The sequence below is a fragment of the Humulus lupulus genome, chromosome 4, assembly GCF_963169125.1.
Source record: "Humulus lupulus chromosome 4, drHumLupu1.1, whole genome shotgun sequence".
NCBI lineage: Eukaryota > Viridiplantae > Streptophyta > Magnoliopsida > Rosales > Cannabaceae > Humulus > Humulus lupulus.
Window position 1 is genome coordinate 236190163 of NC_084796.1, and position 25750 is coordinate 236215912.

Genomic DNA, 25750 nt, shown 5'->3' on the forward strand with positions numbered 1-25750 from the left:
CACAAAATGTTGGTGATGAACGAATGTGTGAGTCTAAACTGAGAAAATCAGAAGACCAAATAGGAAAACGAACACCAACAAAGTAAAAAAAATCTTTAAGTGTTGTTGTTGAATGCATAACAGGCAGAGAGGTTCCCCTCAAATAAGAGGAAACAACATAATATGAAAAAGGTTTTCAGTTCAAGCATCGAGAGAATCCTTACAGGATTGTGAAAATAAGATACCAAGGAGACAACAGCAGCAACTACAGAATTTGGTTTTGTTGCAGATGAAAAAACTGATCGAAGAAAGATGGGGAGGCTGAAAGACGTATCCTGAAAATTTTAAATAACAGAACATCATCTCTTGTAATTAAAAAGTACTAATCACAGAATCAACAAAAATCATAAAGAGAGAATTCTATTAACAAGGGTATATTTTGCAGCTTTAGACAAACAAAATTTTTGAATTCTGGCCCAAAAAATAGTTAGTCAAAATATCATAATATAATTACTCTTCTTTGCAGCAAAGAAGGTTAATAATTTGCAATCCTCAAAAGGAGTATCTCTCAAAGTTAGCATGTAGTTTGCTTCCAGAAGGCCTGAGGTAGTCCCCGCACAAGCACTTCTCATAGCAACTGTTATAGTTTCCCACACCCTAAATATTGTAAAGTTAGGGGGGAACCCCAGTTTCAAACTTGGGCTCGCTAAGCAGGTCTATGGGATTTCTGGGTATAAAATATTTTTGCTATGAGAACAATGTTCAGATTGAACTACATCTAATAACCATAGCACCAAGAATTGCCAACATCTATGTTACTAATTCCAACTTGGGCCAAGAATAAAAAAGTAGCCATCTGTTTAATGGACAATGTACCTTAGGAAATTTGGCAAGCACATTGTATAGAATATCCAAAACAGATGATATAGCAAGTGATAAACCTTAAATTTCCGTGACAATGTACCCAGTGACTTTTTGTTATTTTGTTTCTAATTAGTTCATTTATTTTGAATAAAAAATGAAACTAATACTTCCTTATGTGATGTGTGAGTTTTTTTGGAGGTGTAATAGGTACCAAAATTATCCAATAAAAAACGTAGAATTTTGTTAAGAAGTTAACTAGAACAAGTACTTACTTATTAGCTACTGTATTTAAAATTTAATTACTTGATGTTCAAACAATTGAGTACATAATTAGAGCAGCAGGACAATTGTAATAATTGAGTACATAATTAATCAACTTTTTAATTAATGTGGTGAGACTTTATAAAAATTAACTACAGAGAATAATTGAATCAACAAAAAATATATATTATATGCAAATTAAATAATGTACGAGTAGTGGCTTCTTTTATTTTATTTTTGTTTGTTTGAGAAATGTAGAGGCTTCTTTATTATGTACATTAAAAAAGACAACTTGCAAATTACTAGAACACATGCACTAGAAACCAACAACACAAACTACAATTCATAAACTAAAAAAACATTTTGGATTAAAAAAGCTTTGGGCATTTATGTTTGTTTTGTTTAAAAATTATCTGAAATCCCACAAAATTTTCACTGCTCTCATTTTTTTCCTTCTTCATTTTCAAATTTGTCTTCATCTCTCTCTCTCAAAAAAGAAAAAAGAAAAAAAAAAAGAGAACTCTAGGCAAAGAACACCCATACTGCTTTTGTCTGTGCACCCAACCAAATCAACCAGGACTTGTTAAAGACAAGGAAAATTCCTAAATCTCAACAGAATTGCAAGACCAAATGTAGGAGTTTTTTTTTTATATATTAACTGAACTTGAAGATGATAAGAAAACCGTGGGATTAGCAATAGAAGGCTCAGAGCTAAATCATGTTCACCCATTACTAAATCAAGTAGACTTGAAAAGAGAAGCTCAAAATAATGAATCTCCTTTACTCTATTCCAAATAACAGAGGTATGTTTTAGATAATGTGTATTTTAGGAACTAATTGATTACCATAAAAACAGAGCAATTAGACTAAGAGACAAAAGGATTTGAATCATATCCTTGATCATGGGAGCTTTAATTTTTTTCTACGAAATAAAAATTAAACAAAGCAACATTGTTAACTACTATTTTAAAACGTATATTGTTCACTGAGACTATGCATCTTTTCTATCTCCTCTACCTTTTCTCTGTCTCAAGACTTATATTATTAGCCTAGAAATATATAGCTCACCCTCTAAAACTATCTTGAATACTTCATTAAACCAAAGGGCTCATACAACATATTCTATCTGTCCAAGCTCATAATGTATATACAGTTTCTTTGGATCATTTTGTCATACACTTGTGGGGCATTGACCATTAGTTCAAGAGTAACATAGACCACAGTTACCTTACACTACCTTGAACCTCAATACAAACAAACATTCCAAAACTAACCCATAACTTTTTCAAAGAAGCAAAGGACAATAGGTATAAGGCAAGAAAACCTACCTCTGCCCACTCACAGCAGTTTCTTGAGCATGAAATGAGCTGCCAATGCCCATTAAAGCAAAACACACAGCCTAGCAGGTATTGCTGCAAAAGCTTTTAGTCCAAATCCTTTCCACCTTTTCTATAATGCATATTCAATTTTACAAGACATGTTACTATTTATAGTTGAATCAGAAAGTATAAACATTGATAGCAAACAAAAAATGAGTAGAAATAATATTTATAAGGTAAGCTAAAAAATGTACCTATTATTCCATCTTCGAACGAAATATAGACCCTATTGCCAAACATAATGTGTTTAAGTTGTTCCAATTCCAATCCTCACCATGTAATTGTTTGCTTTTCTTCTTTAGCGTCTGCATTATACAAGGATAAACAACATAAGATAGAATTTATAATGAAAATAACATATAACACATCTCTTGTAAGACTAAAATTAGAGTATGGATGTTCATCTCTTGTAATTTTCCAAACTAAAAAGTATACTTTCTGTCTTAATTATAGAATGAATCATGGACAATAATCAGCAGCTAGGTCAATCATCCTTGTAAAGTATCAGTACTAACAAACCAAACAACAAAAAGAGAGCTCATAATCAATAATAAGACTATAAAATTGCTGTAAAATAAATAATTATATAGTAAAGTTAATGAAAAATCCAAAAACTCACACAAACAAAAAAATGAACACACTCACACAAACACAAAAATGAACACAGCCCAAATCTAAAGGACTATTATTAATTAAAACTGCCATATTCAAATAATTTAAAATATGAACCTAAACTTGTATCAAAGTAAGAACAAAATAAGTGAGGAAAGAAAGGTGTGAATAGAGAACAGAGAGTATAGAATCACCTTGCTAATTTATTTATATATACACAAAAATTAGAATAAAGAAGAACATGACAAAAGCAAGTAAAATTACTTGTTCACATTTGAGGATGAATTGAAAGAATTAAAAAGTAGTTGGATGTAACCTGTACCTATGTACTGTTTTGAATTCTTTAACAAGTCTATTAAAGGAAGAACTTACTATACATTAATTAAAGACTATTTTCATGGGAATGAGTTATCAAAAGCATGAGAATTTTGAACAAGGACACCAGCAATCTACCATGGATTTCCCGCTGAATCAAGTAAAGAATACCTACACCAGAAATATGTGGAAATTGTAACTTAAGACTTGAGAATCAAGTATAATGATAGTTTGGAAGAGTTAATTCTTCACCTTGGTTGTAATACATCACAGGTTGGCAAGAGCAATGTCCATTGAGTAGTAAATGATTTAGAATCAGCAGATATAAATAATTGTGATAAGTTCACATATATGATGATAAGTGTGCTAAATAAGTATAGGCCAACATAATCATTCAAAAGTGTGCTAAAGTAGTTGCTGAATTGGAGACCCTTTATGTATATATTAACATAGTTAAAAAATCAAGCAAAGTTAACATTCCAAGATGTCGTTTAACTCACAAATGGAAAGAGAGCTTCTACAAATAAACCACTACACACTTAAACAGAGTGGAGAAGAGAAGACGTGTACCTCAATTAAAAGAAGAAAAGAGCAAAGAAATGGTTATATGTGCAAATCTATAAAAATGGTGATAATCTATATAACCAGGACCTAAAGTACAAATATAGCCACTCCAGTCTAAAACTCACACCTCACGGCTGCACTCAACACCTCAAATATCAACCCTAATTGACCAACACCCAATTGTGCAAGGAAGACCCAAATTGAACAAGAGAGATGCTCCTGTTTTTATTCTTTATTTCACATGTATACACACATTATAATAAATCATATTAAAAACAATTAAACATAAGCGTATACAATGCACAGAAAATTAATAAGGAAATTTACACACACATATATATAACACATACATGTATATAGATCAAGCATAATATTTGAAATAACAAACAGAATATCTTAAAAGAATATACCTTCTTATTTAGTTTCTAGAGATCTTTCTCCTTTTTTGAAAGTTTAAATCAAGCCCTAAATCAACTTTTTCCAACCATAATTGTAATGAAGTGAGACCGAAAAAAAAAACACAAATTAAGAGCACAACAGAGAGACTGGAGCATAAAAATACCCCATAAATACAAATATGGATATTAAAAAAAAAAGCTTATAGTAACTGAGAGAGGGACAAAAATCGGAGATACCCTGAGTGAGAGAAAGAGAAAGGTAACCAAGAAAAAAAGAAAAAGAAAAAGATTACACATACCTGGGGATTCCGTGTGAAAGAGAAAGAGGCAGTGAGAGAAAGAGAGAAGCGGTGAGAAATAGGTAACGTTGAGTGAGAGGAGGAGAGGGTTTGGGGATTTGGCAAGATAAATAAAGAGACTGTGGATCATACAACACGAATGGATCAATTATAATTTACACATACAACACGAATGGATCAATTATAATTTACACACTACTTAGTAACCTAAATGTTAAAGAGTTCATCTTGGTTACTTCAATTGGTAAATTTCTCAGATTTTCTAGATCCAGTATCATAAATGTAGCTCAATTTTGGAAAAAAAACTAACATAAACGCTAAAATCAATAACTGAGCTGAGCAAAAGTACCATGAACTCACCTCAATGCACGAAGCCTCATCTGAGCCTCCAATCGATGACGACCCTCCCAAGAATTCAGCATCCGCTGCTCGAATCCAACGTGAATGGTCTGGATTCCCGACTTGGCGAGGATCGAATCAGTCTCATTGCTAGCTCCACCAGCCTCCACCATGATCCAAACGACTTTGTACGGCACCAGCATTAGCGACCGAAATGACGGAGCAAGTCAAAGGGATCACCACCACCACCGAGCTCAGAAGCAGACCGAAACGGCACAGGATAAAGATTATTAGCAGAGGACTAGAATTTTGGGATTTCGGTGAGAGGTAGGGAGAGCTGGGAGTTTGAGGATGTGGGGAAATTTCTGGGAAATTTGGAGAATTTCCTCTCGGAAAGTTTGGAAAATTTGGAGAGGTCTCGGAGGTTCGAGAAAATTTGGGGTTTGGGTAGGGAGATTTCTGCTAGGTTAAGATAGATGTGAGGGAGACAGAGAGTTAAGAGAGAGAATGAGATATGTAGATTTAGAAAATGAGAATAACAAGTGAAATAATACAATATTTGGCACAAATATTTCATTTGCTGCCAATTAACGAATTTGTGCGCCATTTTTTTATGTCAGCCCAAATTTTATGGGTTTAGGATAACACTTTTTTAAAAGAGTTATACTTAAATGTTGTGGAAAGGGTTATTTGGTGTGTAGTGCTTCTTCGAGGTCTTTAATAGCCTGGTGCTCGGATCTATCTTTGCCTATTCGTGGATCAATATCATCGCATGAGGTGTTGCCCCTGCCTCTGACTTGCTAAGGTTCTTCCATTCCAGGATCAACTCTGACTTCCTGGGATTCCTTGCCTCCATCCTGCACAGCCATCGTCTGCTGCCCGGGTTGTGATTTTCCCTTCATAGAAATGCTATAGCATTCCCTGGCAGCGAGCTGATCGCCTCGGACAGTACATATTCCCATGGATGAAGGGAATTTGATCACGAGGTGGTGGACATAAGTTATGGCTTCAAATGCCATCAGTGTGGGCCTACCTAAGATTGCATTGTATGCGGCCGGACAATCGACGGCCACAAACTAGAGCAGCTTGGAAACAGTTCGTGGTCCCTAACCCTAGGTTATCACCAACTTAATCGTTCTGATAGCTGCTGAACCTTCGCCGGAAAACCCATACAGCATCATGGAGGTTGCCTTCAGCTCGGTCACAGACAATCCCATTTTCTCCAGTGTGGACCTGAATAGCAGGTTCACAGAATTCCTGTTATCAACCAGTGTCCGCCTAACTCTCTGATTGGCAAGCTGGAAGGTTATGACTAGAGGGTCCACTACAAGAAAAAACAGTATTCATAACACTTAAAAACTGCTAACCGGGACTATTGATAACACTTCTGAAAATGCTAACATAGCCCCTGTTATTAAAAGTCCAGTGTTTTCTATAACAGTATTTGAATGTTATGTTTGGTGTTATCTTAAACTATTCAATAACACATTTTTAGGTGCTATAATATTCAAATAATAACATTTAGATAGAGTTTTTGGTTATAAATTTGAAGTTTAATCTTATACTTTTTTCATAACACTTTTCAACTGTTACATTTGATTATTTTGATAACATTTTTAGTTTGTTATATTATATAAACCATAACGATTTTTTACGCTTATAATATGTTTTTAAATCATAACATATAGTAATAAAATTTTAAATTTTATTTTGATAAGTATACTTATATGGTTTTTTTTTTAATTAAAATATTTTCATTATTGTATTTTGATAAAAAAAAATCAAAATTAATCATAAAATGTAATTCTCAATCGATTGATAAACCATAAGTATTACATTAAACAATAACTAATTTAAACCATGAATGTGTCTAATTCATGAGATCTTAGTTCTAACTTAAGTTTGAAAGCATAACATAATAAAGTTTTATAATCTTAAACAATTTTTACTTCAAAAATAAAAAATAGAAACATTACAAGATACACAAAAGTAAACGAAACTTGCTCCATCCTTCAATTCATCATCCTTTGTGCACTTGTCTTTGTTGTGAGTCCATTTTCTTAGCTACAACAAAATTTAAATAATTAATGCTTCAACTTAAAGTTATAGTAAACTAAAAGAGTACATAAAAAAAGTTAATTACCTAATTATAACTTTATCAGCTGGCCATGCAATTATACTACCTATAGCATCTTCTATAGTAGACATAATTGTTGAAGGCCTCCACAGAAATGCATCATTCTTTCTCACAAGATCTATCCCCACTTTCATAGCACTAGGCCCAAGAGGAACATGGTGAACCTCATCCTTTGGGTCACTTGAAATAAAATAACCTTCTGCAACAATTTCTCCAGATCCAATCCAATCTAATATTTTGCATTTGGAGCCATTGATTTTAATGCAGATATTAGTGAAATAACAACTATAATTGATCCTACAACTCAAACTAATCCATACCTCTATAGGTGTTTGGCTAGAGTCAGAAAGTTTTAATGACAAACGTATGCCCCCAATCCCATCATAATAGAGAGGTACCTGCCAAGAAAGAGATGAGGTTAACCATACAATCTACAACACAAAAATTATTGGTGCTCACAGATTCATAAGTAAATTCACGACATAAAAAAATAAGCCTATTAACAGAACCAATACAGGGGAATATTTATCCCCAAGAGATTAAAATGGCCATGGCACTCACATGGCTTCAACAATAGTTGGGTATTTTTAGTTAATAAAATATAAAATATTAAATAGATCTTAATAAATACCTAAACTATAGCCACTATAAAGAAAAAATAAAGTTTATTCACACAAACCAAAAGAAACACAACTAATTGGGCTTCACTCAAAGACACATAGATATTGAATAAAACATTTCACAAATCCAAATTTTTAGACAATCAACCCGAGCTCTGATTTAATTTTTTTAATAATTGTCTACTCAAACTACTATTCACTAATCTCATAAAACTGTATTGCATTATTATTATTATTTGAAAAACAGAGAAGAAGATAAGACAATGTTAGCAGCATATACATATGTATGTATACATTTTAGTATTGTTATTATTATTTGAAACTCTTGTTTTAGTGTGTACAAAATATATTTAAAAAGAAAGTCACCGTCCCTATAAATGTGCACAACAAGCAGGAAAATCATAAAATAAAAAAACATAAATATATATTATTACATATATGGTGTATTCATATATCCACTTGATATCTTTTTGATAATTTTGTGTAGTGATGAATGGTTATAATGCTATAGTTTGTGCTAATATAACTAGTTTTACTAAGGGTTGTACTGCAACAGTGCTTCTGGTATGGACTGATGGTGCTGAAAATTTCTTTGCACAATGTGCAAATGTGGGGGACTCAACATGTGTTATGAAGTACGTATCATGTTATTTTTGTCTTCCTTAAATATATCTCTGTAAAATTAAAATATCATGAACCAACCCAACCAGCAATGAAATTCAAATAAATCACAAACTCAGAATAAACTTAAGCAATTGATGAAACACATTAACGCACACATGATCATGACAATGAACTTATGATGTTTTAATACAGTTTAGTAACTACTTTCACGTATCATGTTATTTTTGTCTTCCTTAAATATATCTCTGTAAAATTATTATTGTTTAATACTTATTAGATGTGGTCCAAATATAATTATAGAAGTACCTGCATTGTAATTTATACCAGCAGCATGATAATTTATATTGAATATGTTTAATTGTAGCAGTGCCAATGGAAAACTGATTAAGATGACGGAGGACCATAGAGTAGTTAGTCATACTGAAAGACTGAGAATGGAAGAAAGAGGAAAGCCACTGAGAGATGGGGAAACACGATTATGCGGTACTTAAACTTCATTTTTTTGTTTTTGGACTACCATAATCTTAAATAAAGAAGTAGTCACTTTTTGCATCTTCTTCAGGCTTGAATCTTGCTCGGATGCTTGGAGACAAGTTTCTTAAAGAGCAAGATGCTCGGTTCAGTTCAGAACCATTTTATATATTGGTTCTAGTCTTTGTACTATTAGAAGGGATAATGGTTTTTGTACACAGTTATAGACAGACAATTTCCTTCATGTTTATGTTTCTGGATCATAATTTTGATTCTATTTTCTAATATAAATTTCTAATTCTATTGTGACTATTATTTTTTCTCTTTCTTTCCTTTGTGCCTAAATATAGTGAGGCTTGGACTCTACTTTGACTCTCAGATGATTCTCTTCTATGGATGAATATTCTGCTGAACTATAAAGGTGTGATTTAGTTTGGTTTTAGTATTTTAGTAGCTGACTATATAAGGTGTGATGCAATTGTAGTGGTCAAGATGTATATGAATTATAATGGGTTTCTTTTTATTAAATCCATAATAGTCTACTTATATGCACTGATATAGAAGGCTTTCAAGATTGTAATGTGGATTGATATTAAGCAATAAAGAAAGTAGCTATTTCATTCAAATTCTCTTCTTCTTCTCACCTCTGTTTTTTAATTTTCTCTGTCTAAAGTTCTATAAGATTATTCTTAAGCTATTTGATCAATTGTATTTGATTAAGGATTCACAACACTATCAGCAGAGATGATTATAATCATAATCATTTGGATCCATTTGCACTCAATACTTGTTATGCACATGTATTGAAGATCAAGTTAAAGTTTGAGCTAATGGGCCACACCGTTAATTGTTTTACGATGAGTAGTAGTTTGAGGAGTAAGAACCCATTGATGAGTATATAGAGAGAGAGAGATAAGACAAAAATATAATATTACTGAGAAAAGCTCCTATCTTTCCATACGAAATGGGGCTGAAAATGCAACTTATTCATTATCTTACTCCAAAGGTAACAATCTCAAAACCAATTTCCATGATACCAGTTCACTAACATTTATTCTCTTCTCTTCATAGATTTTATTGGAAAAAAAAACTGGAATACCATAAAAAGTTTAGTTTCCTGGGATACAAACAGAACATTAAACTATCATGTGAAAATGACTTGTCTTGACCAGGGGAAAACTACAATAAAAAACTTCAGTTATTTGTATACTTTTTATATAGAAGAAATATATTTATTATGAGAATCTCTCTAATCTTTCTATTTAGTTATATAAATATTATATTCTTAATAATTTTTTTTTGATATAGTATTAATGTTTGTTTGTTTTGCATAATTTAATTGGGAATCGTATGAGTTATGATGATTTTTGTATATAAAGCTCGATCTTGACTCTGTTTTTGTTTTTGTTTTGTGGTGTCAGATATCTATCTGAGCTGCTTTCGGAGCATCTCAAGCTCAGTCCATTTGTGGCTGTGCTTCCATATTGCTACAGGTTATTAAACCAAGGTGAGTTTAGGTTCTACAACAACATAGTTTTTAAGTTTTCCATTGTTATCCCACTTTTCCCATAAAGTTAAGGGAAATTCTGATTTTTGGGATACTTTTTAATCTTCTGTGCTCATGGGGTTTCGATAAAAGTTAACAACATGTAAATATTGGAGCCATTGTGTCTTAATGGTGTGTAAAAATAAGTTAGATTTAAAATCATTACTGAGTGACTTTTCTCTTGGACATGAATGCACAGGTTCTTGTAAACTCAATTTTGTATTCTATTATTTCTTTTCTTTAGGAATATTCTGCTGTATTTCTGTTGGCCAGAAATGATCAAATTAGCAACTACTAAGTTAGCTAATTGGTGTCAGCATAGCAAAGTCAAGACACACTTTTCTGCTGCATTTTTCATGTTTAAAAGTTTGAAATTATTGTTTTTTCCATTGGAAGTTCAATGAAGTGGCAAAGCAACTGTTTCTTTCTTTTCACTGAAAACAACAACGTCAGATGTTTTCTCCCCATAATGGCTAGCATTCTTGTAGAGTAAAGAGGAGAAATCTATCTAATGTTAAAAGGGGAAGTTTGCCTAAAAAATATGCATATTAAAGGTGTTATTATGTTTTTCATTGAGGTTTCAGAATTTTGTTGTCAATATCATGTGAGTTACAATACATCTTGAGAGGAGTAGTATAATTTTTTTTGGGTTATTACTAATTACATGTTGCCTAGAACCTGTATCATATTCCAATTGAGTTTTTTTTTTCCTTTTCTCATAAATAGTTCTTTTGTTAATGGGATGTTACTATTTCTTTTGTATTTGGTTTTTGATGTATATATTCAAACTAAAAAATTTTATGTACTGTCCTTGCACTAAAAAATGTTTTACATTTTATTACCCAAGTTTTTGAATTGCAAGAAGCTATTTTTATAATTATTATAATACATTTCCCCACATGGGTTTGGATTCTACTTTCAAATTTCTGTGAGTTTTTGAAGTTTATTAGATATACATCAAATAACTAACAGAAAATCAGAAAACATTTCAGCCATATTTATTAACCAACCATCAATCATTATCAATTCAAAATATTCTAACAACACACAAGTTTTCTTCCTTATCTCGCCGCAGCACACTAATTTCTCAGAACATACTTCACTAAGACACACAAGTTCTCAACCTTCTGTTATCACCGCAGCACACAATAATAATAATCTCAGGACCTACTTCACTATAGATGAATATCTAAGATATTCAAACTCCTCTAACATTTGCAAAATATTTTAACAAAAATAAAAGAGAACATACCTCTTGCAAACTGCTGCAAATAAAGTTCCTTCCAATTTGAAATCCAATGAAGCCACTAAAATGAAAGAAAAATTACATACCAATTAATAAATTATCAACATCATTCGACCTTTAATTAGGAGTCATCATTAAAAAAAATTACAACTCTTACAACCAAGAAACTATCCAAACCCACTATAGAGTCCTTGGAAACTAGAGCTCACAAAATAAAAAGAACAACAAAACTCTTAAATACAACGACAAGAGGCAGCAAAAGCAGCAGAAAAACTAAATTGAGAAAGAAATAAATAGAAACAGCCATTTACTTCTCACAGGGGAATGAAAAGTTAACTTTTTCTCTTTTGTACAATGCACCCAGACATTTACTTGAGCCGTGAATTATATAAATTTGACCCACAATAAAACTCTCCATTACATAAATTTGTCTAATAGCTAAGCTATGTTCATAAAGAAAATTTAAAAAAAGTGCTACAATATGAATTCTTTGATAATGAATAGAAAGCTCATTGCACAGAACAATTTTGCAGAGATCACAAGATGCATAACCAAGTTTTTCAAGTTTACAACTGAGATAAAAAAATCGTCAACTTTTGATGTGGTAGTGATATAATGATATTTCCTCACCCTTAATTTAAATAACTAAGAAAAAAATATGATAATTTAATGAGGTAACACTTTGGTGGTGATTGTCCTTTAAAGGTGAGATAAGGAACCGAAAAAGAGTCACGACAAACTCTAATCAAATGCTAATACCTAGGTCTGTAAGCAGGGTTGTTAAGTGGTTACCACATTTTTTCCCTTAGAATATTACTTGAACAAGTTCAATGATCGGGTGTTGACTTCAATTTTATTAGTATAATTACATTTACATGAGTCAGACCGTTGCAAATTTGAAGTACAATTACGCATCAAAGGATGTATCTCCCACATAAAAATTCAATTATATTGAACATGTCCAGGAAAACATGGGTGGAAGGAGAATCATATCCCAATTTATTAATAAGAAAAAAACTAGTCTTTGCTAGAAATTTATTTTGCATCTATCTTTTGTTTAATATAAGAAATAAAACCTAATAAGTACCAAGAATTTGAATAAATGTTTATGACAAACAAAAGTCAGTTGTCATCGAGACAGTACCTGAGGCCTGAAGCATCAGACTGTAAAGAGGCCTCAATAGCAGCATCATTGTATTCAGTAACAGGAGAAATTATTGGCTGGGTCTGGGGTGGAGTAAAGAATGGTACACTGCTCTCTTCTCGAGGTGGGAATTCAACTCCAGCAGCCTGTGATATATATTTATACATAGATTACTTAGAATACTTTATTATAAAAGTGAGTTAAGAAATCAAAATAGGTTCCTTTCCAAATACTGTAGTAGCACATTAGCTATAAAAACTCTAAACATAAAAAGGAACACATAGAATTAATACAACCCATCCAAACACAGACGCAAAACATTCATCATAACTTAAGCATCAAGGACAACACTAAGGGATTCAACTTCAGCATATATATACCTTGTAGGCTAGTATAGCCATGTATAACTAACATTCACATTCATCTGCAACCCATGCTATTGCATATCTCACATAAAGCAGAAAGCAAAAAAAAAAGGTTGATCATATGATATTTACACTTTAATAAACTTAAATAAGCTTTTGCCCAAATGCCTTGGCTGACGAAGTAATTAACAAGAGAAAATTGTGTATCAAGCTTAACATGCTAAAATAACATTTAATAAACTAACAACCTTCAGTTCATTATATGCTGCATAGTATTGAGGATATCTCCCCTGAGGTCCCCCGAAGGCTTCTTGCCATGTGTCAATTAGGATTAGTATCTTTTGCCTCACATTCAAGTCTGGCTGCAGAATTTAAACAATTGCATCGGACAAGTTAGATTTACTAGGAATGCATAGGAGAGATTCACAGTGAAAGGACAAGAAAAACAGATAGGATCAGAAGAAAATTAGGGTACCTTCTTCTTTACTATTTTAACCATTTCATGTAAGATATCACGCTCAACTATCTGCTGGAAAACACTCTCACCACAATTTTTGATCTGCTGGAAAACACTCTCACCACAGTGAAAGGACAAGAAAAACAGATAGGATCAGATTTTTATATTTATAACATTATCTGCTATAGTCGGATTCTTTTCAAGTTTGCTACAACAATCAAAACGTTAATAACACTAAACTTGACAGTTTTTAATAGCACTAAAAGTGTTGAAAGATATATGGTGAGATTAGATTAGATTAAGTTTGACTTTAAATGATGAGATAAAATAGGAGTGGATGTATATGATTTTAAATATTCCTCTTGTTAAGCTTCTTCTTGTAAACATCTAGCAATTAGTTAAGATCTTAGTATATAAGAAGTACAGCACACCCTAGTGCTGTATTATTTTTTGTTTTGATCTTACAGCACACTTTCAAGGCCTCAATAGTTAGAGATTCTAGGTTCGAACCTGTGTCTCACCACTTTCCCAAACCCCCCACCACAAGACCAACCTAGTGGCTTACCTTAGTGTTGTATTATTGGAAAATAGTAGAAATAATATTTTTTTCTTATATTAATATTGTGTTTCCATAGTTTCTTTTTTATTATCATGATAGATACAGAATTAGATACTCACTTTATCAATGTTGTGTTCATAACCTGCAAGAATCATTCGTGCCGCATTTATACTAGCAGCACATTTCTGATGAACTTTATCAGACATTGCAGTTGGAGGTCCCAAGATAGGAAAGGTCCCATTGAAAGGTTCTGTCTTTCTCACAGCTGAAGGATCATCTAAATCAAGTCTTGCTATAAGTTCACCAGCCTACAAAAATAATGATTGTTTAACTTATGCTAGTCATGAATATCCAGATCTTTGTTTGGAACATAATTTACCTGCATTGCTTGGCCTTCAGACATTTCAAATGGAATAATTCCAGAAGCAGGTGATAGTAAAGGCATACACATCTTCATGACCTCGACCTCATCATAAGATGTATCAGCATCAACATGACTACCATTGTAAACCAAATACCTCATCAGTTTGCATGGTGTCTCCGCTATGAGCTTAGATGGGTCATGATCACTCTAGATGCAAAAAAATATTTTACAGTTAGTGCTTTACTAAAAAGGAGTATTTCTTATGGAAACTAAAAGGCAACAACAAGATAATTTGGATGAAGAGAATGATGGGGCACCTGAAGCAAGCATGTCCTTCCATCAATGAGAAGTCGAGTTCCAGCTGCTTCTTCCTCTGCATATATCACATGAATGTTTCCATCCAGCTGCAGAGAAAATACAAACATGTTGTAGTTATCAGTTAGAATCTGAAATACAGAATAGACAAAGACATTCTATTTACAGGGCCTACTGGAAAAAAAATTTCCTCTGGTAATTATAGACAAAGTATAACTTGGGAGTCAAGTATTCTCATATTCTAAGAGGGAGGGCTCATCAACTTTATGGGAATGAAAAAACACTTGAGGTTGCACATGTTGTGTAATAAAAATAACAAATTTATTAATTGTAGCAACTTGAATTTTATATAATTTCCTCATATTCACCCACATTTACTACCAGGCAAACAAGAAAGTAGACATCGGAACAATTACTAGCAATATAATAAGTTTCAGTACAAAAGGTACAGAGAATACACTTGCCTAGGCTGTTCCAATCCAAATAAATTAAAATTAATGACTTCTTTGCTTGCACTCACACCACCGTTTATTTCAAAGGATACAATATAATATAATTGGTTTCAACATCAACATCCATACGAAATGGTTTTTCTTTCCTTGTTAGATTCAAAATACATTTGTTTGTCTCATAACAATCAATATGGGACTAATTGTATCGCTTAAAACTGCTTAAAACACCTCCTTGCTCAGGAAATTGATTAAAACCCTTTATCTCATAATCAAACAACTCTGGGAAAAACAAACATAAGGAACTGCCCCAAAAATATAGCAATGGCAGGGTACACTTAGACAAACATCACAAAATACACTGAAAAAAAAATAGAAAGACTGATTCAATCAATAAATAAAAATTCACATAGTTGGTGTTTAGGGAAAAACCATAATCATAAGAGCCAAAAACATAAACTTTCATCTTTAGATTGTTAAGGTAACGAAAAATTGGATAAAAAACATTTAAGTTGGATTATATGTAAATGAAAATCATATTAAATCACAAATTGCATCTGATTTTGGGATGTAGAATTTGCATTAGACTACTGAAGTATTGCAACACCTTGTAAATAATTAAAAAATAATGTACAAACTTGCAAAAAAACCAATTTCCCCAAGAATTTTCTTGAGAAACAAAAGGAAAAAAAATACAGAGACGGAAGATTGAGACCTGATGGAAGACAGACCATTAACTTGGAACTAACCTGGTACAAGACCGCTGTAGACCCACGAGTCGAGCCACGCCGTAGACCCACCACCACAAGACCGCTGTAGACCCACAGTCGGGCATCCCTGTCACACAACCTAAGCCACGGGCCCCCGTCACCATATTACACACCTGCAACAAACAGAGAGAAAGAAAGAAAGATTGAACGGGAGAGTAGCTCAGAGAGAAAGATAGAGCGAGAGAGAGATTAGGGATTTGCTTTTGTCTTTCATTTGGTGCCTAAGTGTATTTTGTTTACTGCCTGATTTCACTTCATTTTAGTAAAATATTTTAGTCTTTTTCTATTAGCATAGCGACAATAGCACTTTTTAAAACATGTTATATTTTAATGTAATATATGGGCATAATTGTTGTAGTGGTCGTTATGCGGGAACTAGACATGACTATCATCTTCTTCAGTAAAACTGATTAGTTGTTTCTCCAGTCGCTGTTGTTTAGACAAACGCTGCTCTGTGATGAACTCAACTCCATTGTGAGACCTTAACTCATTGACATACCTCTTCTGGGCATTTTTGCTCGTGCCTGCTAGATGAGGGCCTCCAAAGATGGTGGTTATCTCTCCTCCTATTATCGGAGGAGGGGTGTCCTAATTCACCGGTCTCCGGTCTGATTTGCAGGGGCTTCTAGAGCTGATTGAATGTTTTGCCTAGCGAGTTGATTTAGAGTGATTCGATTCTGGGCATACTGAGCCAGGGGCCCAGCCCTGATGAACATCTCGATCTCATCCTTCAAATGCCTGCAGCCATCAGTGTTGTGACCAATGTCATTGTGGAATCGATAGAATTTTGAAGGGTCCTTCTTCGCCCTTTGATTTTTTAAAGGCTCCGGCTTCTTCCACGGAATGCGGGTAGAATTTTCCAAGAAGATGCGCTCTCTGGTATCCGTGAGGTCGACATAAGTTGTATAGATTGGTTTGAACTTCTCCACAGGCTTATTTTTCTTTGAACCATTCTAGCCGCCCTCTCCACTTCCCTTCCTCTTGCTTCCCCCCGCCCCCCCCCCCCCCCCCCCCCCTTGGTTATTATGGGTAACGGTTTGAGCCGTAGCTGCAACGTCCATTACCTCTCCAACGAGTTGGGTAGAGACTTGGCTGGTTCCTGCAACTGAAGCTCGTGCCTCTTCTAGGTTGATCCACCTTTGAGCTTTGTTTAGGAACTCATCCACTGTGTTGACGCCCTTTCTTTGGATCTCTTTCCACAGGTCGCCTCCAACAAGGATTCCTGTTCTCATCGCCATAAGCATAGAGCTTTCATCTGATTCTCTAGCTCGCACAAATACATTGGCGAATCTACTCAAGTATGCTTTCAGAGGCTCTCCGGGCTGCTGCTTTACATTTGCGATGGAGTCTGCCTTTATCTGAGTTGCTTGGGATGCCCGGAACGCCCTCTTGAAGTGAGCGGAGAAGCTCTTTCACGAGCTGGTAGAATGCTTTTTGTATTGCTTGAACCATTGCCCAACCAATCTAACCAGAGTTGAAGGGAATACTAAGCACCTTAACTCGGGTCTGATGTTATGGGCCATCAGTAGGGTATTGAACATCCCCAATGTAATGACCCAACTATTTCTAAGACCTTGGACCATTAGATCTACTATACATAGCTACTATTTTGGGAGAGATACATAAGAAATAATATAACTTTATTAAATCTCGAAATATTGTATCAAATAAATAATAATAATAATAGAAAATATGGTACCCATTGTTTAAAACGTAAAACATAATTTTAAACTAAAGAAAATTGTTTACAAAACTAAATGCGGAAAAACATGATTTAAAAGACTAAAAATAAATAACTTCATCCTCGATCGACACGCAGTCCACACATTCCATCCATCCTCAACACACAAGCCAAGCTACCAAGAATCCTTCTGCCTTCCAGATTCATTTTCTTGCATCACACTAAAAATAAAGGAATGAGCCTAATGCCCCACAAGGAAAAACTACTAACACCATAAACATACACATAAAATCATATCATAACATATGCTATAAACATATCATAACATATACTAAAAACATATTATAACATATACTATAAACATATTATAACATATTCCATATAAGACTATACTAATAATGGCCATTATGACATGTGATAAACCATCTACGTCCCCTGTCTAATATTTGAGGTAGGGTAGACCACATGTATTGTATGATAACCCATCTACGTCCCCTGTCTAATATTTCAGGTAGGGTAAATCATAACATAACATATTAAAACATAAACTTATCATAACATATTATACATAACATAACATAAAAACATAACATATCATACAAACATACAAGACCTAGCCTATTTTCCTTACCAAAACTGGGATATGAGAACAAATGCGGGACTTGGAACACTCCTAAAACCAACAATAGAATGGTGAGTATTTCTAAAGAGTAAAGAATAAATGTGGAAACTAAACCTTCAAGACGAAACTTACCAAGAAAGATCTTTAAGTTTCAAGAGCCTAATCAAAAATAATATCACAAGTTAGGATCTGAATAAAAGGACTAAAGAAACTAAAGTGTTTTAAAGGATTGAACTTAAAGAATAAGAGTACCTTAGTTGACCTTATGGATTGGTCTAACTCCAATATCGAAATATACTAAACCTCACTTCCCAAGTATTTTATAAAGCTTAAGAATGGCAAAGTTTTTTTCCTTTCCCACCCAAGTGTATCACTCTTATGTTCTCACTAACACCTTGGAGTATGATCACAACTGAAGAGTGAGGAGAAGGGCTGGGTTCTAAGTCCTATTTATAGAGTTCTAGGAATAAAAATCTTCTTTTTGGCTTTGAATAAAATGAATGAATTTAATTGAAAATATTTGAATATTCTTCAGTCAAAGAGTTAGGACTTGGTCAAATTGTTCAGAGAGAGGTTTAAGAAGTCAAAGCTTGATTTTTAAAATTAAAAACAAAAATAATAAAAACAAATAGAATCTTAACTTCTAACTCCCTAAATCTCGTAACTCTAAACTCACATGCAGTAAAATTAACAAAACAAGAGCTATAGGACTCTAATTTAGACCATCTTTATACCGTTAGAAATATAATTCAATTATCTACAACTTTCTAGAAATAATATTTTTCGAAATTCATAACATAACTGGGTCACAAATAGGTCGGAAGTTATAGTACCCTAAAGTTACGGAAATTCTACTTAATTATCTAAATAACAACCTAATCCACAAATAAATAAAATTGTGACAAAGGCCATGCTCCTAACAGATTTTGTTGAAGACTAAGTCTTATATTCCCCTTATTTTATCATTAAAATAATAATTCTTTAATAGTCATGCATATGACAAGTGTCATAATCCTATTGGCTCTATCTAAACCTTAGGAATAACCATGCTCATGACAAGTGTCATATTCTTATTGGCTCTATCTAAACCTTAGGTTATAATAATTATCATATTAATAACCAGAAATATTAATCAAACCTTATGTTATAATTAATATTTTTAAACTATAGGTTAAACTTATAAAATCCATAACTATTGCTAGGAGTTTCCAACTAAGTCTCGGTTTGAACCAAAATCCACGAAATCTAACATACTACAAACTAATACCAGATATTGCTACTACTACTACTACTACTACTACTACTACTATATAACTAGCTAAGTAAAATTCTGGGACTCTACACCTAAGTGGTCGAACGGATCTCCATCTCCATCGAATTTTGATAAATGGGGCATCCTGAAACCTGGCGGTTATGGTGTTGCTACGATGTTGAGGGTGAAAAGCTCGAGCTCGTCCACTGAGTCATACTCGTCTTTTTCCTTCTCTGACAGGAGTCTTTTCATCTGTTCCTCCATCTGAGCCAACCTCTCGAGGGTTGGGTCCTTAGTTCCCTGGGGCTGTTCAACAGCTCCCATTCGACCGTACGCATTTGACGAGTTATTGTCCCTCCAAGTTCGACCTTGGTTTGGTGGGGCATTCCTGTTATCGCGTACTTCGGAAGGACTTCCCTCATGGTGAGTGCCACTGACTCCATCGTGAGCTGGATTGGTTCTTTATGAGTTTAGGCGATCTCGCAGATCGGTATGTGGATCAACTCGAGGGTTTTGAGCTGAACTCAGCTGATTCCTCAAATCTGCATTGGTCCTGCTACTTCTACGGTCCTCCGTCCAATAACTTCCATTAGAGAAGCTCAGAGCTTGCGGTCAAGGATGAGGATCTAGGGCATTCCCGCATGCTCGCAGGACATGAGCAGGGGCAGCAGGAGGAGGATTCCTCCTACTATTTCCGTAGGCAGGAATGTCTCGAGCAGAACGAGGTGGGGACGAATGCCTTATCAGTGATGGAGGATGTCTGATTGACGAAGCAATTCTCATCCCATTAGGTCGGACCAAACTAGCCCGCGGTTTCTCTGCTCCACCATTTCTGATTCCCTGTGCGTGGCGATCTGATCGCGGTACAGGGAAGTCTGTTGGGACATGCCGTCTCTACGAGTTCGTCCTTGACCGTCTGTGTGGGTTGCCATGGGCATTTAACGGTGGTGTTGAACTCAGAGTCGAGGTTCTGACCAACTGGCTGACTCGTTGGTGATTCCTGGGAAAACCACCAAACGGGGTTTCTTGGTGATTGTGCGACACGGGAGTAGAACTTGGAGTTGAGGTTCTAACCGATCGACTTAGCCTAGGTCGACTATCCCGGAGAGACTTACGAGTCCCGCCTTGCCTCTTTCCGACGTTAACGTCGGTTGCAATAGGGGGTTGCCGAGCTAAGACCTGCTCGATTTGCTTGTTTGCTTTGGCTAGATAGCTCCTCAACAACATGTCCTCCATTTCCACCGTAGTCAAGTAACCTGGGTTCGGATTCAGAGGAAGAGGCGCTGAACTTCCAGTGTCGTCGTGGCCCATTGGTTGCTTTCCCGACCGTTGCTGAATCTCTGGGTTTCGTCGGAAACAGTGGTATGGTGAGCCTCCTGCCCACCATGCTGATCTGTCTCGTTACCATGCCTTGAACGAGTGACCACCATGGTGAACTTTTTCCTGAATCTGTTTCAATGGCACTAATTTGCAGCTCTCAATGAAAGTACCAAACTGTTGACGCGATTTTTCGCCAACAGTGTATTACGTAATTTGCTGGAATAAACTAATGCTTAAGGATAAACCATAATAAGAATAATAACTCTTAAGGATGCTTAGAATGATATATTAAGAACACTCATTCCTTTTTTACGTGGTTCAGAGGCTAAAATCCCCCTAGTCCACGAGTCGATATTATTACTGTATATCTCTCTAAATTTTGACAGAGTATTTGCATTACACCGAAAAACACAACCCATTTTCTATCCCAGGTCTTGGTATTTATAGAAGAACCATCCAAGGATAGGTGTAGGGGACGTCACGTGAATACCCATCATTATTTGTGACCTGTCTTGAACAAATAATGAATATTACAATATATATTATGGTATGGTCTAATCATTAGGTAAAATTGATCATGGGTCGTCTGGCATAATCGGACATGTGATGTCTGATCACACACGTTTATATTACGTGTCCGAGAATTTAGGGATAAGCGGACATGTGATGTATGATCACAAACATTTATATATAACGTATCCAGCTTAATAAACTCTTGGACACGGCAGGTTGTCAGAGTACTACGACCTGAATATAACGCCAGCTCGTGCCCAGGATGCTGTATTTTATATCCATCTCCAACTTGTGCCTTAATGCTTCATATTACTCAGCTCATGTTATTACCTGGGGAGTCGCACTGCCTTCACAGAGGAAACATCAACTTGTGGGTCCCTTAGTACTGTTCTTAGCTAGCCAGCTGTACTCGAGCTGCATAAAAGACCCGGGCAGAATATCAGGGCGTACAATAGCCAATTTGAAGCCCTAGGTCGAAATTATCATGGGCTTTAGGCCCGTGAAATTTCCCATTTGATGATAAGCCCATTCCACTTAAAATCAAGACCTATATTATTTTCTATTAATTTAATGAATTAATTATTTAAATCCTTTATCAAATTAATTATTTATAATTTGAACCTTGATTTAAACTTATTTATTAATTTAGATACCAATTTATCTTAATTAATAAATCTGCCCTAATTTCTCTTTTCTTCTATTAATTACATAACTCTATGAAACTATCCAAAATTGACCTGGTCAACTTTGATAATTAAATAAAATAATTAAGACTATCTAGATGATTTTATCCAAGGTACAAAGGGTACCATGGGCCTATGAAATCAAGCTCCAATAAGTTATCATAAATCTAACAAATAAATTTACTAACTTATTAATTCTTCGTGATTCCACTAAAGACTCGGAATTGGACTCTTGAATTCATAGAACGCTCTATAACAAATATAGATATGCTATAAATTATCCATTGTTACAAACCATAATTGTCACTCAATTCTCTATAGACGGTCTACAATGAGATGGGACTAAAATACCGTTTTACCCCTCATTGTATTTTATCCTTAAAACACTTAGTTCCTTGTAAATGATATTTCAGTAAACTAATTTAATTATCGAAATGAGATCTCTATCATTTAACACCTTGAACCAAACTAAAAGGAAACCATCGTTTCACTTCTTCATCAGAAGCTATAGATGTTCATATCTATGATTAACACTCCTACTCAATTATACTATCGAGTTTCCAAGGGGTAAATGTGGGCTAGTCCGTAGGGTAAGCTAGTCAAGAACAAGTCAAAGAACTTAAATAATACAATCAGTTGGAATAATAACCACTCAGAATTGAGATTGAATTGACCTATGGTCAACTATAGGATATGACTAGAATATAATAACTGTATGTTTACTTATCTTATCAACTGTCAATATCGGTCCTGTCTGATGTAACAAATACATCCGATCTTATCTACTTTGCTAATGTTCTGGAAAGAACATAACACCACAATGTGTGAGTAGATCATATTGTAGATTGGCAAGTCAGTGTAAATCCTGTGCACTGACTAATCTTAGGACTAACTTATTTTGAACATATAATCATATTTATATTCCACTGCAATTACGTCACTATAAATACGATTAACTATATGCTCGAGATTTAATAGAAGTTTATATTAAACAAATAATCATGAAAATAAAACATGTGAGCAAAGTGATTTACCAAGTCAAAAAATTATTTCTATTCTTTTATTGATAATAAAATGAGATTACAAAGAATTTGAGTTTTAATTAGGGCATAAAACCCCAACAGTAACAATCTCTGGGGGACCACATCTTGCAGGATCGGGCAATAAATGCCGAAAAGAGATACGTAAACGAGCACAAAACTAGGGACGGTTCTCCCTACGAGCTTGAACCACAAGCTCCGAAGCAACAGAGGGTTGAAACTCAACCGATTACTTTTACAGAAGAGGATACATCACACGTCCAATTCCCTCATAAAGACCCCCTGATCATCACACTTTAGGTCGCGAGCAGAAGGGTATGCATGGTCCTAATTGTTAAAGAGAGCTTTGTGAATATTCTTTACAAGGCCACTCTATAAAAGATGGGACTCACGCTTTGAGATTTGAAAGCATGTGTAACCACGTTGTATGGATTTTCAGGAGAAGGGATTGCTTGTACGGGATCCATTGAACTCCCCATAACCTTGGGAGACTATTCAGTCTTAGTAATCAAGATGATGGAGTTCATGGTGGTGGATGCACCATCGGCCTACAACGTACTGCTCGGGAGACCAGCCCTAATTGGGTTTGGGGCAGTATCGTCTGTTAGGCACTTATCCATCAAGTTCCTGACATCTATTGGCATCAGGATGCTAAAGGGAGACCATCTCGCAGGACGAGAATGCTAAAACATTTCTGTGAGAGGGAAAAACCAAACAAGTGCACAGACACTTGTGATCATTCAGGAGATGGACGGATCCATCTTCGAGATAGAAGAAGATATCGACCCCAGAGTCGAAGAAATGACCGATCTCAAACCACTGGAGGAGCTTGAAGAATTAGAGCTCGATGAGAAAGATACCACGAGGGTGGTCAAAATTGGAAAGAACCTTCTGAAAATGCAAGATAGCAATTAACTTGTTTTTTGAAAGGAAACCAGGACGTATTTGCATGGTCACACTCAGATATGGTAGGTATTACTCTGAATGTCATGAGCCATGCACTCAACATTGATAAGAGCTTTCCCCCGAAGCAAAAAAAAAATGGAGGCTCTTGGACAACGATAGAAAGAAAGCCCTAAAGGAGGATGTCGAGAGGTTAAAAGAAAATCGGTTTATTCGAGATGCAGGCGTGGCCCAAGGACTGTTTTCCATTGCCTCAAATAGACTAGCCCGTAGATGCCACTGCAGGGCACGAAATCATGTCATTCATGGATGCTTATTATGGATATAACCATATTGCCATGCATGCACCTGACCAAGAACATACGAGCTTTGTAACCAACAAGGGATTGTACTGCTACAACGCCATGCCTTTCGGACTCAAAAATGATGGAGCCACATACCAAAGACTGGTAAATAGGATGTTTGCTTAGCAGATAGGGAATAACATGAAAGTTTATGTGGACAATATGTTTGTCAAATCCAAACATAACAATAACCATGTAGATGATCTCGCTGAATGTTTTTCCGTACTTAGAAAATACAATATGAAACTTAATCCACAAAAATGCTCATTCAGAGTATCTTCGGGTAAGTTCCTTGGATTCATAGTAAATGCTCGGGGTATAGAGGTTAATCCTGACAAGATCAAGGCTTTAATAGACATGCCCTCACCTTGAAAACATAAAGATGTCCAAAGCTTAACTGGACGAATGGCAGCCTTAAGTAGGTTTATCTCAAAATCTACATACCGGTGCCTTCCATTCTTCAACCGTTTAAGAGGGGAAAAAAGTTTGAGTGGTCAGATAAATGTGAACTCGCGTTTCAGAATCTTAAGAAACACCTCGCCGAACCACCGATCTTATCTAAATCTATCACATGAGAAATTTTGTACTTATACCTCGCTACGACCGAGCACGCCATTAGTGCAGTACTGGTTCAAGAGGATAAGAAAATATAGAAACCTGTACACTACGTCAGCAAAAGATTATTGGGGGAAGAATTGAGATACCCATTAAATGAGAAACTGGCTCTGTGCCTGATGCACGCATCTCGAAAGCTCCAACCCTATTTCCAAGCACATCCAATTCATGTGTTAACTGACTAGACACTGAGGCAAGTTTTATCTAAGCCTGAAGCATCTGGAGGACTGTTGAAATGAATTTTCGATCTTGGACAGGTCGAGATTACTTATCATCCAAGAATGACATTCAAAGGGCAGGCTTTGACAGATTTCATTATCGAATGTACGGGGATTTCCACCGATGAATTTGTAACCCCATCCCGCGAGTTGTGGAGACTTTATGTTGATAGATCCTCCAATGAAATGGATCAGGGGTAGGGATCATTCTAATCACTCCAACAGGAAATTTCTTCCACTCAACACTAAGGTTTGCCTTTGAGGTGTCAAACAACGATGATGAATACGAGGCGTTATTAGCAGGACTTCGAATAGCCACCAATCTCAAAGCAAATGACATACATTGCTATAGCGACTCATAGTTGGTTGTTAACCAAGTCTTGGGGGAATATCAGGCTCGTGGTATAAAAATGGTCACTTACATGGAAAATATAAAAGCAACACTCAGAGGGTTTGAGTTCTTCGCTATAGAACAAATCCCT

At 35.1% G+C, this 25750-nt stretch overlaps 1 protein-coding gene across 1 annotated transcript; it reads right to left on the reverse strand.

Annotated features, from left to right (window-relative positions):
• Window positions 1-7004: 7004 nt before the first annotated feature.
• LOC133829459 (TOM1-like protein 3) lies at window positions 7005-13714 on the reverse strand. Its single transcript, XM_062259187.1, has 7 exons — window positions 13639-13714; window positions 13412-13525; window positions 12799-12944; window positions 11661-11715; window positions 7468-7545; window positions 7154-7376; window positions 7005-7074 (listed from the first exon to the last, which is right to left on the reverse strand). Exons 1-6 carry the CDS (start codon window positions 13660-13662, stop codon window positions 7278-7280), a joined length of 516 nt encoding a protein of 171 aa, XP_062115171.1. The 5' UTR covers window positions 13663-13714; the 3' UTR covers window positions 7005-7074; window positions 7154-7277.
• Between the last annotated feature and the right edge of the window lie 12036 nt (window positions 13715-25750).